The sequence below is a fragment of the Pongo pygmaeus genome, chromosome 9 (assembly GCF_028885625.2).
Source record: "Pongo pygmaeus isolate AG05252 chromosome 9, NHGRI_mPonPyg2-v2.0_pri, whole genome shotgun sequence".
Taxonomy (NCBI): Eukaryota; Metazoa; Chordata; class Mammalia; order Primates; family Hominidae; genus Pongo; species Pongo pygmaeus.
The window spans coordinates 90,399,317-90,414,974 of NC_072382.2; the positions used below are offsets into that span (position 1 = coordinate 90,399,317).

Sequence of the window (15,658 nt, forward strand, 5' to 3'; positions counted from 1 at the left end):
AATAATAATAATAGAGACAAAAATGCTGAAAAAAGGAAAAAGTTATTAGTATATGTGTGTATATATATATATCCCTTTATAATTTATAGTAGGAATATTTTCATTACCATGCAATAGTGATAGATTCAAATAAAGATGAAAGGGACCTATTAAATCATTATGTCTAATGCATGCTAAGGGAAGGCATATTTCCCTAGAGAGAGGAATAAAAAGAAAAAATATATATATAAATAGATACTATAACAACATTTGAGGATGGTTCAGTTAGCATATAGTCTTCAGATATCAAATAGAGGTATTAGCATAAGTAGTGGAGACGATTAGATATTGACACAAAGTACCTGTATCAATACAGAGTCTTGTGCTGTGTTTTCAAACATCTAATATATTTGCCTGGAGTGCTTGCAAATTAAAGCTACTCTGTTTATACACAACATAGAAAATGGAATTTGAGCTTCAATGAATTTTTAATTTTGTTCAATCTTGCATTTGTTCAACCAAAAACAATTTAAAGAAGAACACGACAATCAGCCTTAGATTGAGCAAGTTGAGCTCCTCACTAGGGAGTTCTTGAATCCACCATAAAAATCAACAGTGTGCATCTAATAGTTTTCTTTTAATTTGAGAACTGAAAAGTGAATCATCACATCAAATATTCTTCAGGGTCTCTTTGGTTTCCAGATTAAACATGTAATGTGACCGGTCATCTTGCCACATTCTCACATTTCCATTTTAAATAATCATAAATAAGAAAACCTTACTATTCTCTGGCATAACACAGCTGTTTGATTCCGCTGAGTTTCAAAGTCTTAGAAATTGCACTCATTCCTTCTTTAGAGTCCTGCTTCATGGCAAAAGTTTTCAGCTGAAAGACTCTTTATTGTATTCAAATCTTGTCCCATATGAGTTGATCTGGTTACTCAGTTTATGAAGAGTCTTGGATAGTGAATTGGGTCCACAACAGAAGACACCAACTGTTTTCCTAGAACAAGAGCAGAGGAAATGGAAAATCAGGTGTAAAATTAGGCAGAACATGACAAGAAGTATGCTTTATGAGCATGGTTTAAAGTATTAACAAAGTCAATTTCTTGCTATTTTACATAGTGAAAACAATTTTCTAATTATTTCCAAATGTAAATGTCAACCAGGAAAATATTTTATTTACCTCATACTTTTCATTCTAGAATTTAGGATAATTCAGGAATGTACCTATGAGCACAAATATGCTTATTATCAGGCAGAGATTTATCAGTTTGCCTTAGTTTTTTCATGACTTGTCATTGGTGAAACCAGCAACCTCATTAAGAGCAACAATTGATAGATGTCAATTGCTAAACAGCTGACCTCTGAATAGATGTTCAGTCCACACTGGACAATGTAAATTCTTCTTTTATTAGACACTTTACACATAGTTATCTAAAATTCCTACATGGATTTGCAAAAGCAGTGATGAACAAGGAAGGAAAGAAAAAAGATATTTCCAATTCGAAATAATAATTTTAAGTGGCTAATTTATATTCACAGTAAAACAAAAAACATATTCATCTAGTTCTTTTTTATTTATGCACTGCAATAATGTTAACAAATTCCAAGCAGTTTTTATTATTCTCTAAGATAAAATTTTAGTAGTTAAATAATACGTATCTCTAACAAATAGACTAAATAAATCCCAGGAAATAAATAATATTTCAAATTGACCTTCTTCCCAAGTTTGATTTGCATTTGATTCTTCCTAGGATGTCAAAATGATTAATATTTCATCTCATATCCTGGGAAAATCCAGTATCTCTTAATTATCTCAGAATAACTCATGCTGAACAAAAGACACTGAATCCATTAAAATTGGTACCAAAAATTAATAGTAAATACTGAAAAAAAGCTATTAAAACTTTTTACCTTGAAAAATGAAACTAAAATCTGTGAAAATAGAATTTTACTTGCAGCCATGATGGGGTAATAGGGAGTAGATCTACCCTCTTACATTAAAAATCTAGAAAAAAGCAAACAAAATAGATGAAATAAGTATTTTCGGACACTGAATAATAGGTAGCATGGAACTATGATCCCTGAGAAAAGTGAAGAAAACAAGCTAAGCACAGTCACCCTCCTTGCTTATTGCCTGGAGGCAATCTACTGGCAATCTACTGGCTGCAGCAGACAGGGGAAACTCCAGCAAAGATGGAATACAAATTCCAATAATGGAATACAAATTCTTTTTAAGTGCATACGGAACATTCACCAAGATTGTACATATTCTGGGCAATAAAACAGGTGTCAATACACTTTAAGGGATTAGAATCACAAGGAGTTCATTTTTAGATCAAATCTCAATTGAACTAGAAATTAAGAACAAAAAGATATCTGGAAAATTTCCGCGTTTTTGGAAATTAAACAACATTTTTAAATAACCCATGGGTCAAAGAAAAAACATAAAAAATAAAAAATATTTGAACGAGATGAAAGTGAAAACAAATCAAAATGTGTAAGATTTAGCAAAAGTGGTGTTTAGAGGAAAACGTACAGCATTAAACACTTTTATTAAGAAAAACAGTCTGAAATCAATGACCTATGTTTCCATTTTAAGAAACTAGTAAAAATTTTAAAAAGCTAATTAAACCCAAAGTGAGCCAAAGAAATAAAAATATATGAAAATAAATGATGTTATACTTAATAAAATTCAAATTACTACTGAAACATAATGTAGCTTCCATTAAAATGAAAAGAGAATTGAGTCATTTTGTTTCTTTGTATAAACTTTCTGTCAACACCATATGATGGCAATAAGATACCATTATTTTCTTGCTTGGCTTTGACAGGGCAATTATAGAGTTAGTTTGGCAAGTTTTTCGGATTTCCTAAAGGCACTTCTTAAATACTTGATAATAAAATCAAGTATTAATTATAAAATAAATAATAATAAAAATCATTATTTTTAAATCACACAGGATATTATGATTTTTGTGTTTCTTTAACATTTTCTTTTGCAATTATTAACTAGCTTAACTCTGTGATATCCTTTTTGTGTGTGTGCGATTTGAGGATTCCCTAATGTCACTCTCACTAACTTAATGAAATCTTACTTTTTTTTTTCTTTTTCGAATTCTACAAGGAATCTTTGCAATTCATTTGTACTAAATTTGCATTAGAGTGCTGCAATCCAACAATTATCTGGAGACCTGTCTACATGACCTTTGATGGAATGGGTGGAAGTAGATTCGGGTACTAAGTAGAAAATGTGGTTTGGGGGTAGACATTAGAAACTAGTTCTATAAATGTTCATACTTGCTTTTTCATGTAGATTTGTAAACACAGAATCTTACATAATGAGAACTTAATCACTCCGGAGAGCTTATTCACTGGCATTACAGATCCAGGAGAACTGAGTCACTTGACTCAGGGTCACAAGAGTAAATGTGAGAGACTAAACCTAGTTATTCTTAATTTGTATTGTTTGAAAACACTACAAGGCAATAAAATAAAGATATAATATCAAAGATTTCACCCAATCCCAGAGTAGTAATTCTCTACTCAAAAAGCCAAATAAAGTTCAACTTTTCTTTCTCTCTTTGCATCATGCATAAACTTCACAGCTCAAAACAGGATATACATTTTAATTACAAATGATAGGAAATCAAGTTTGGGTTATATATAATAAATAATTTTCTAATAGTTTATTAAATACTAAATGGTTTACAATGGAATATTTAGAATATCTCTATTTCAAAAAAATTAGTTATTAATTATTTTAGTGTTACAGTGAACATTCTGCTACAGCATTCATAGTAAACATGGGAGTTTCTTGCAGCACCTCCCTACTTCCCATCTAAGGGGAACATGGTAAAATAAGATTGCCACTCTTTATCTGTGACAAGCTGACTATGCCCTGCTGTAAAGCACAATGAACTTGGAGTCAGGAGATTTGTGTTCATATCTGCATTCTGGCTCATTAACCATGGCTTTTGATAAATCATTATATTTTGAGGTCCTAACTACTTCTTTGTAAAATAAAAATGAAGGCCTGTTGACTCCCAAAGCTCCTTCACTTTCCATGATCATATAATACCATCATATAATTCAATTTCTGAATTTAAAAAAAGCAACAAAAGAAAGGAATGACTGTCACACACATGTGGAAAGTAAATTAATTCTGACTTTTAGTTTTTGTAGAGCAGTACCTAAATGTGTATACCTGTTGAGCCAGCAATTCCAACTCAAAGATCTTAATCTACTGCAATACTCTCACATGAGAAAGTATGTACAAAGATAATTACCACAGCACTATTTTTAACTGTAAAGAAATATAAGTAATCTAAATATAAAGAATTAGGGTAGTAGTAGTCATGTTATTCATACTCTAGAATACTTTGAGGTACAATTACACAGAAATTGCCCATGATCAAAAGAAGCACATCATTAAAAAGTTAGTTGGTTCTTCCTAACAAAGCCAAGAAAAAGTAAAACAACAAAAACAACAAAGTAAGCTGAAGAATTACTTGTCATAGATTCAATTTTTGTTAAAAAACTAAGGTTTCGATTTTAAATATATATCACCCACACACATAAAAACATAAGTTTACATATACTTTCATAAGTACACACACATACTCTCACACAAACTTACAAAAGCTTCTGGAAGAATACATAATGAAGAGTTACTAATCATTACCTCTGGGCCAGGAGTGCTTAATGCAATTTAAATTTGTATTCTACATAGTATACTAACCTAATGCCTACTGGTTTAATAAGTAATCACTTTCTGAAAATTAAAAAGTGTTGCCCAACACATGATATTTAAAAATCTTAACTTACATGCCTGTTATCTCTATATGTTTTCAGCAATTTGTGTGCATCAGGTTAATCAAAATGCTACATTGTAAATGAAACCATCCATTTACACAGTGCCTTTGTACAGTTAATAAGACCTGAAGAATGTTGATCCACTCTTTTCCTAAGTATGCTATATAAAAATCCTTCAGAAAATGTAAACACATTTCAGGCACCTGCCTGAGAACCAATACACAAAGTCAAAGTGTTGTACAAAATGTCAACAGCAGATGGTGCACATTTGCTCTTCTTAAACCAGTTTTCCATTTTTTTCCAGAAAAAGAACAAACTACTAAATATACATTCACACACAAATCACTCTAAAACACAAACAGCCTAACAAATGAGACTTCTTGAGAACTAACTGTAGGAACCAACAGCCTCAATCTATTTCCCCGTAAATAATCTGCTCTTTAGGGATTTGGTTTCTGAATTCAGCCAAAGAACCTATCAGTTTACAACAATATACAGTGAAAATCAACAAAAAATTTTTGTCAGAAGTCAGTAAATGGCACTAAAGAAGAACATGTCTGCAATGCATAGCAAGAGACAGATGAGTATGACAAGATTATCACATCTAAGATAGGTGATACTGGAGAAAGATGGGAAAGGAAGATAGCCAAAAGTGGGTTGCATTTTTTTCTAAATTTCAACTCTGAATATTACATAAAAGTTCTGCTTTGTAAATCATGCTTACATCTTCATCCCAAAACTACTTCATCAAGGGAAGGGTAATACTACAAAAGTGTTTTAAACATGACTGTAACCTGAATCACATGGGTAACGTTATTCCTTCATAAATTTTGCTTCCCAGGCTCCATTCTGTAATTTCTAAAACAAAATCTTTGAAGGTAGAGATAGGGATCACCTTGAATCAGTGATTTATTCAATAAATAATATTCATCCATGATTTCCTAAATTGGATTTTTAAAAAAATATCCATTTAATAAGTTGGCCTGTGCATTTATAATCAAATATCCTTTTGATGTTTATAAAAATATATTTTTAAAATTATGAAGCGTTCAACTATACAAAGTAATTGAAATGATAACTCAAGCCAGAAGTAAAAATTAACACTAGAGTCTTATGATTACAGGAAATTTTAAAATGAAATATTTAATTTATGTTCATTCTTTTTGCTGAAGTATGATTAGGATTAGGTTAGCAATAAAAATATGATTAGTTCAAATGTAAAAAATAAATTGAATTTTGATGAAATTATATGGGTTAATGGGACAGAAATACAACTTAAATGAAAGAAAAAGAATGATGTAAAACATCCAACTGCTAAAAGAAGAGTTTATGTATTTTTGTAATAAATGACAGTATCATCTAGCTATATTTATATTCCAGTGGATATGTTTAAAAAATTATGTTAATTACAAAATGTCAATATCTGCAATATGTTAGAAATCACATCTTTTACAACTATGTAAACTTATGATGAAACTATTTAGATGTAAACCTAAAAATATGTGAGTGGTTATATAGTTTTCAAAATCTTCTTAGAATTCTTATAGATCAGTGCTCTGCACTATGATAAATTTACAAAAGACAAATGGGCTGGCTGGTCTGTGCCCTAAAATGAAAGCTTTCCTTCTTGGTAATTTCTTCAGATCATAGACACATAGTCCATAAGAACAAGATTCTTTATAAAATTATAGTTTCTAAATAATATTTTTGGAAATATTCTAGGTTTAAAGACTGCATATTACTGTAGAGGGTTTTTTAAAAAACAAACAAAAACATATTCATTATGGTAAAAAAGGTACAAAAAATGTGATTTTTAAATGAATTCATTGTTAGAACTAATTGTAAAGTTCTTTCTTTGGAAACATGATTTTGAAAACTTTTCCTCGGACCACCTGATATATTCTGTGGGAGCAAATACCCATTTTTAATATAGGCCTATAAAAATTTATAATCAGATAGGAGAGTTTAGTTCATAAATACATTATAGACTATTTCTAAGCCAAACTTTAATTATTTGGAATTACAAAAATGTAGGACGATAATGCCTTACTTCTTCCTTTGATAGTGAAAGAGTGTTTCAGTGAATTTGTCATTTGTAAACTCATTGCCAATTCATTTTCAAACTTCGTGTAATTATTTGAAAATATTTTAATTAATTTATTAGCCACATATCAAATTTTTGAGGTATAGTACTTACCCTCTGTTATATTTTGCTATTTCATCAAACAAAAGTTTCCACCGAGGACGTCCAATAAACAGTCTTGAATTCAGTGCATGATATTTTTCTCCAATTATCTTCTGCCAAAAAGAAAGCACTACATTATTCGAGATTTAATTAAGTAACCTAGTTCTCTAACATCATTTCTACTGGTGCTGCGGCTTCCCACCAAATTGCTGTGATATAAAGAATGTAAGTATCAAATGGCAACCTATTACGTACAATTATTTCAAAATATCATTTCCTTTCTCCTTTCTTTTAAAATCCATTATCTCCTTGAATTCCATTTGTTTGTTTTTAAACAAACAAAATCTATTCTGGTAAAAAGGTACAAAAATTTGATTTTTAAATGAATTAATTGTTAGAACTAATTGTTAGAACTAATCTCCTTGAATGCCATTCTGACAAATGGCTAATTTTCTTAGACTTCAGTTAGTCGTTTCATCTTTAAAGAACTGCAATGTAAGACAAAGAATGAATTCTAATTGGTCAATCTCAAAAAGGCTCAGCACATGGACTCCATTGAAGTATTTTGGCACCACAAATACAGTTGTCATATTTGGCTCATTATATAAGTAAAATACTACAAACTGTCATCGTAAATTTGGGGAAATGATCCTCGACAAGACAGCTCAAGACAGCAGAACTCCAAAATTGGGTCTATCAACAAATGGCTGTGAACAGGCTCCTGTTTGCAATTAACAGAGCATTAGATCTAAATCAATGTGAAGAGTCAGAGTGAACTGCGGAGAAAGGAGGAAGTATCTGAGTCGCAGGCAGGCAAACTGAGAACCAGATGCAAATTATGCTTCATACCTTAATTATCGCAATACCAGGAGGAAAAGTGATATTGACTTACTTCGTGAGACTGGTAAAATGAAATACTTTTTACATACCAAGTAGGGTAGAAATATGACTGGAAAAATTAGAGTTAGATTAGTTTTGAGGTAACTGAAAACATTCAAATTTTGTATTCGAAGTATTGTGAAAATGCATGACAAAAAGTACTAAAATAAAATTTGTGAATGCATTCATGCCTAGATTTATACACCAGTCCAGCTCTTCAATGTTGTCTTCAAATATTAGTTTCATCACTTGCAAAATGGGAATAACATTTACTGCTTGACTCTGTTTTAATTACATAAACTAATATATGTGAAATTATTAGCACAGTTTCTAGAACAGTAAATAAATAATGCATGATGGCTATCATTATTTTTTAGTTTTCTTTGTCTAGAAATAAGCTTAATTGTATATGAACTCATCTTCTCTCTCCACATAAAACATTCCCTTTCCTCAATAAAAAGAAATCACAAGGCTGTTCATGTGTAGTCTGAATTTTAGAAGAACTTGAGGCGACAGTGAAGAGGGGAGGGGTCTTTAAAAGGTCTGACCTTTTGAGTCTGCCCCACCTCCCTGTGAGAAGGACAAATGGAAGGCATAATATGGTTGACTTCAAGGACAAGCTATTACTTTTCTGGACATATTCCAAAGGAGGCTTTCCTCTAGGAAACTTCTGTTCGAACCACCTGCAGGAATTTTCTTCCACCACAGCTCCTACAGTAAATCTATTATCAAGAGGCTTGTTTAATTTACGATAACATTAACCACATACCTGTATCCCATCTGTTTGACTGAGGTACAGCTGGATGTTGACATAGTCAGGTCTGTTCTCTTGCCAAAACTGAGAGGACAGAAAAAGGAATAGACTTATTACAATTCTGTGGGTATACTCAGATTTTCTCCTATTCTAACATGTGATTCTAGAATTTAATACAACCTAGCTTATCATAGTCAATATCTATAAGAAAATGAATACACACACATACATACACACAAATATATATAACAGATTCTAACATTAATAATCTGGCCTCTTGGTATGAATTAGGTCTGATGGTGGTAGTGGTAGGGAATAATTTTCTGTTATCTTTATAGATACAAAATTTAGCATGCTAAATGCCATACAAATATTAGTCCTTCTGAAATACTCCTTATTTTATTCCTTAAGAGTCTCAAAATTGTACCAGTTTACTCTTCAAGAACTTGATTTTCTTGAGAAAAAAAGACAATAGTGATTTAATTTATGCATGCTAGCAAATATAAAACAAAACAAATAGACACTTTTTCCTGTTCCTGCCTTCCGCTTATTCAGCAGCAGACTCTGGTTTCCCTTGTACAAAAATGCACGAGGCAAAAATATACCTGCAAAAATAAATAGTCTAGAAAAAAATATGGAACAACAACCTCTCATTTCCCCCTCCCCGAAGGCTTTGGCAACCTGAGAGGATTTTACTGTATCTGAATTGTTTGAAATATTTTTAGCAAGGATGCATACGTAGAGACTATTCCACTTTGTGCCTCTGCAAATTAAACTACTCTAGGGACCTCCTATAAGTGACAGCATAATATATTTGTGCTTTCATGTCTGGCTTATTTCATTTAGCATTATGTCTTCAAAGTTCATCCATGTACTATGTGTCATAATTTCCTTCCTTTTTAAGGCTGAATAGTTTTGTATTGTATGTGTATATCATAATTTGTTTATCCATTCATCTACTGATGAATATTTGGGTTGTTTCCATCCTTTGGCTATTGTGAATAATGCTTCTATGGGCATTGGCATACAAATATCTGTCCAATTCCGTGCTTTTAATTCTTCTAGGTACATACCCAGAACCAATCTTTTTATTTTTATTTATTTATTTTGCATAAAGTCTGGAGGACTTACATAATCCACCTCTTCCCAGAAAAGCACAGACACTACCTCTCTAATTGCCTCTCCTACTATTCTTTCTCTTGCTTACTCTGCTTCATCCACACAGATCACCTTTCTCTTCTATCAGGACACCAAGCATACTGCTGCCTCAGAGCCCTTGCCTATGAAGTTGGGTTTCTCTATCTTGACATTTTTTCTCCAAAATATGTGTCTAGTCTGCTCATTCACTTCAGTCAAGTCTGCTCAAATGGCATTATAGAATTTTGTTTGATGGTTGTTCCTGAACATGCAATATAAATTAACACACTCTCTACTGTTTACGCTGCTTTACTCCTACTTTCCCTTCCTTCTTTGTCCTAACCCGAATCTCAGAACCTGATGCTCAATGTATTTATTCGTTGTTGTCTATCTTGCCCCCTTAGAATGTAAACCACATGAGATCAGAAACTTGGTTTTATTTTGCCATCTGCTGAGTTTTCAGATCCCAGAATAGTTTCAGATTGATAGTAAGCAGTTAATAAACATACACTAAATGATAGAATGACTGACTGAATGAGTGAATGCATGCACAAAGAGGTATATGTAATGATATCCATTTCAGCATTCTTTGTAATTAAAAAGTATCTAACATTAGAGAATTGTTCAGTAAACTAGATATATCCATACAACGAAATACTCTAAAAGAATCAGGTGGGTCTATCTTCTCTAATTGTTGGCTCTGGGAAAAACAATGAGGTAGTTCTATATGCACTAATACCAAAAAATAGTCAAGACATAGTAATCAATTAATAAAGGAATTTGCATAAACAACATAAATAGTATGATATAATTTATAGAACACTTAAGAGTTACCTCTGTTTACATAGATTAGGTAGGGAAGGTAGTAAGAGAGGATTTTACTTTATCAGAATTGTTTGAAATATTTGTAGCAAGGATGCATATGTGTATCACTTGTATAAGGTGAATAAAGATAAATAGGTCAAATGTTACAGGTCGGATAGGAAAAGATTCCTGCTTTATCTCTGCAAAAAATAAAACACAGAATTTGGGATTGTTGAGATTTGTATTGTATACCAAAAAGTCTGGTGATTTGCAGTATTAAAGATGGCAATCAAGGGTAAGTGCTATCAGAACAAAGGATGGAAGGTGTTACAGCAGGAGCCTTCTGGTATTTCCCTCCATTGTCTTCCCTCATCACCTTTAGCCATATGCATACATTTCTATGTGAAACACCCTACGTTAAAACATAGAAATGAATGTTTCTATGTTAAAATACATTAGATATATATGCATATTCACAAATATCCATATCTGAAAAGATGTGTGCCTAATTGCTAACAGATATTATCTCTGATTTTTTATGTCTAAGAGACTTATTTCTTTCCTTGCTACTTATCTGCATAATTTCTATGGTTTATTCTATGGCAAGCATTTATTGCTTTTGTAATATAAAATATATAACATTTTTAATTTGAAAAATTGCAAAACTAGAACCAACCCTAATGTTACCTTGTTATGCAACATACAGAGTAAATCTGCAAACCAACGGAAGGACTGGATATCTCTGCATACCCAAATAAAGTATAGTCTTCTAAGCTTGTATGGTTTCCAGTCATCCCTTTAAAATTAAAATAACATGATAGTGATTAGGATGGCAAACACAAATATTAAAGAATTCATATATTTTTGAAAGTTTCCTTTTCATTAGTAAGCAACCAATAGAAATATCCAATAGAAACCAATAGAAAAATCAGTCATTTACATTCTAGTGTCTGATAGCACGAGACCTAAATGAATTTAATATGCAATATACTGACTCAAGGATATGACATACTTCATGAATTTAGGTGTTTAAGTGTTAAATGAATTTAAGTGTGAATAATATTCACAAGTATGCATATCATCCATTTCCAGTTGAAGGCCATAACTGAACTGGACCAGAAGAATATTGGGCTCTGCATCTCAGAAAAAAACAAGTTTTCAACTTTCAGTGAATTCTATCACAGACTGAGTAGGGCTCCAAAGGTCATTCAGTCTTGCCCTGGCTTTTTGGCAAAATGAGCCAAAAGCATTCCAGAAACTTGGTTGTTTATCCCCTCTTAAAAATCATTAAAGAAAGAGATTTCACAATCAAGTACGATGTAATGCATTCCAGCAACTCATAATTCCAAGTCCGGATCCCCATTTATAAAGTAGGCTTGAGGTTAAGAAAATGTTCTTCCTTTCTCATAACATTAGGTATCCAAATAACTTGTAATGTGTTGTCAGAAACAAACTATTTCTGGCTTAGAGCATGATCATTTTTGTAAGAACCACCAGAAAGTACCAAATTTACATCTAGTATTTAAAACTGAAATAAAATATCATTCAAACACATCACTTAAATTTATTATTGCTTTTTTGGCTCTGCAAAAAAAAAAGTCAACGGAATAGATTTGAGAATAACTTTCTACTTTCATTTTGCTTTGTGTTTTCATAAGAATATCAATCAATTAACTTTTGCTTATAATCCTGAAACTAAAATAAGTTTTAGTTTAGTATTTCCTGGTCAGACAATTTCACCTTTTTTTTTTTTTTTTTTTTTTTTTTTTTGGCAGAGTCTCACTCTGTCACCCAGGCTGGAGTGCAGTGGTGCCATCTCCCTTCACTGCAACCTCCACCTCCCAGGTTCAAGAGATTCTCGTGCCTCAGCCTCTGGAGCAGCTGGGATTACAGGCATGCACAATCACGCCTGGCTGATTTTTATATTGTTAGTAGAGACAGGGTTTCACCATGTTGGCCAAGCTGGTCTTGAACTCCTGGCCTCAAGCGATCCACCCACCTCGGCCTCCCAAAATGCTGGGATTATAGGTGTGAGCCAATGTGCCCGGCCACAATTTCACCTTTGAAGTTACTTTCTTTAGTCTGTTGTAAATTTGCTAAGTAATAAATGAAGAAATGATGTGTTCAGTTGTCATCTCAGAAAAGCCTGACCATACTTCAACAATAAACCCAGCCCTTTATTTCCATATCCATTAATGTCTACCTTTTGTCTTAATTCTAATATTTTCTGAAATAATTTTATTTATATTTCTCATTGCTTTCTTTTTTACCTGCCCCATTTGAATGTAAGCTTTTTAAGGGCAGGGACTCTGTTTTCATTCATTGCTGTCTTCCCAATACCTGTAAGACCTATTGGCACATGGGTGCTCAAAAATATTTGTTGACTGAATGAATGAGTAGAACCACTTACCGCTGATGAGGACATAGAAAATGAAGGATGGAGGCGAATGACTTTTAACAGAGGAAAAGGACAGAGGAGTGCATAACTGTGATATGACATCTTTCTACAAGAGAATATGCTAGGAGCCACAGACCACATGTTGAGAATCACTGAATTATTCCCCTCATCAATCAGCAAATGGAGGTCCTTGATCAACAAGTAGAATAATTCAATAAGGAATTATTTTATACTAAAAAGAGAGATATCAGAAATATTGGCAGTTCTCTATTTGGATTCACAAAATAGATCAAAATGACATACAACAGGGTGTTGAGTATTGATGCAAATGGAGTTACTCCAATGCCTCCAGCCACGCAGAGGCTGACCTCATAGTTCAGTGATTCCTCAAATGGACTTCCAAAAGGACCATCAATATACAGCCTGTAGAGCAGTCAGAAAAAGGTGGGAAAAAATGAAAATAAGTGAAATTAATTTTCTGTATCATATAGCAAACATGCTGAATGCAATCTCTAGATTTTGTGATGGGTCAGGCCTTATTTCATAGTTTCTCATAGTGATTAGCCTAAAGGAGTAGCAGATGTTGTTTATGAAGTGTCAAGATTAAAACAAATACATCTGTTTCTAAGTGTGCCTTTTTTGAGGGAACCATTAATTAAAAGTATAGGGTAATGTAAATATGACCATGTCAGGTAGCTAAGGACAAGTTAAAGCTCTGATCATGTTAGATTACTATATATGACTAAATTAAAGTAACAATTGCTTTACCGTGTCTAAATTCAATAAACATTTTTTCAATGGCTAGATCAGTACAGGAAATACTTATTTAAACATTTACTATGTGAACAGAAAAATAATAGGAGTAAGGAAAAGAATCTAACACTGTCCCTCCTCTTGCCCTGGTTGTTCATAAGTATAGAACTTTACTTACGAACTGATAGTTCTTTAGCTGTTAAGGACAATCACAAAGGAAGCTCTGAAGCTCTAATTACTCTGCTCATGTTTATATATTCAAGTGTGTGTGTGTGAGACAGAGAGAGAGAGAGAGAGAGCATAGAGAAATCCTTCTTAACCGCAACAGAAATGCTAACTGTTCATATAATATTCATCCTCCCATTCTTTCTTAGTAACAGACAATTAATTTTATTCACGGAAGCAAAAAGTCCAGCCAAAATACTACATTTCTCAGACTCCCTGCATCTGTTTTGGCTGTGTGACTATATTTTGGCCACTGCCCCCTCCTTCCTACTCGTCTGCTTTCTGAGCTACACACCCACACACACACCCTCCCCACTCCCCACAAAGCTACTCTTTGGTGTTTTGAAATAACTTTGGACAGGACAACTAGAACTCAGTGTTCTAGTCATTTACGAAGGCTGGGATTCCAGACAAGTAACTTGTCCTCTCTAAACTGGATTTCTTTCATCTATAAAAGGGTCAATAAGGTGGGATGCTACAGAAAAAAAGTGTGCTAAGAATTGTAGAGGGCCACACAAATATCAGAAATACATTTTGTTAACGGCATCAATGAGTGCCTACAATATACTGACAGGCCTTCTGGGAGGCCCAGTATTGATGCAAGAAATGGGCTAAGTCCAGTATGAGCCGGGAAATGTAGGTGGGAATTTGGTTTCAACGCCCTTAGAGAATCAGTTGTTTTTCATTTGAAATGTTTTTTTTTTTTTTTTTTTTTTTTTTTTTTGTACCAGGAGAGAGAAAATTTTGCTTTTCTTGGAAAAAATAAGAAGATAAAATTACTAGTATTTGATTACTTCATGACATCTAGTTTTTTGAGGGAGATGGAAACGGAAACTACTTAAACCACTTTTTTTACATATTTTATCTGATTAATGTGTGAAATACACTGCCTTTCATTTATGAGCAGTGACTTTCTCTCTATCATAGTACATGTTCTTTAAAAGAATGTTATGCTGCTATTGTCATATGTAACCAGATTGTAGAAATTAAAGGTAACTCTTTAAAGTCTTGCTATAACATAGTAGAGATGAAATCAACTTCATATATTTTTAAATTTCAGTTGATAACTAATGAAAAGATCCTTTATGAAGGATTGTGTATCTAAGATAATTCTAAGAATAAGAGATATCTTCTTCCCTGACGCACTCAAAAGTATATAAACATTTTTTGACACTTAAGTTTTTCCTTTGAAAGTAGAATTTATTTACATTTAAAAAAACTGATTTAAATCTTTTATTAAGGTTAATGAGTTTCAAGCTACATTTCTGTTTTATGTGGCTGAATGTGAATATACTTGTTAAAGCTTTTAACATGGTGCCTGAACATAGTAAGAACCTGATAAATGTTAGATATTTAAGAATAATATAATAAATATTATATTATTATTAAAAGTAAAGGTTTATAATTTACAACATTTAATGTTCATATAAGTGTAAATTTTTGAAAAATATTTGCCTTTTAAAATCTTCTCTGATCATCTGTCACTTTAAACAGTTCTTTTAATTAATAAAAAATTTCAAGGTTCTGGTGCAGTGGCTCACACCTGTAATCCCAGCACTTAGGGAGGCTGAGGCAGGAGGATTGCCTAGGGCCAGAATTTTGGGCCCAGCCTGAGCAACAAAATGAGACCCTTGTCTTAAGTATTAGCTGGGCACGGTGGCATGTGCTTGTAATCCCAGGTACTAGGGAGGCTGAGGCAGGAGGATGGCTTGAGTCCAGGAGGTTG

The 15,658-nt window shown here is 32.7% G+C and overlaps 1 protein-coding gene across 9 annotated transcripts in view; it reads right to left on the reverse strand.

Moving 5' to 3' along the window:
• Positions 1 to 448: 448 nt before the first annotated feature.
• NOX4 (NADPH oxidase 4) overlaps positions 449 to 15,658 on the reverse strand; it is a 168,500-nt gene continuing 153,290 nt past the window's right edge. For 6 of the 9 annotated variants that reach the window (XM_054439383.2, XM_054439384.2, XM_063671313.1 and 3 more), the window contains 5 exons: positions 13,258 to 13,377; positions 11,244 to 11,352; positions 8,631 to 8,699; positions 6,995 to 7,095; positions 449 to 982 (listed from right to left, as the gene is read on the reverse strand). In XM_054439383.2, the coding sequence (XP_054295358.2) occupies positions 862 to 982; positions 6,995 to 7,095; positions 8,631 to 8,699; positions 11,244 to 11,352; positions 13,258 to 13,377 (520 nt within the window). In that variant the 3' untranslated portion in view covers positions 449 to 861. The remainder of the gene's footprint in view (positions 983 to 6,994; positions 7,096 to 8,630; positions 8,700 to 11,243; positions 11,353 to 13,257; positions 13,378 to 15,658) is intronic. The other 3 variants (XM_063671315.1, XM_054439382.2, XM_063671312.1) reach the window with 2 other exon arrangements.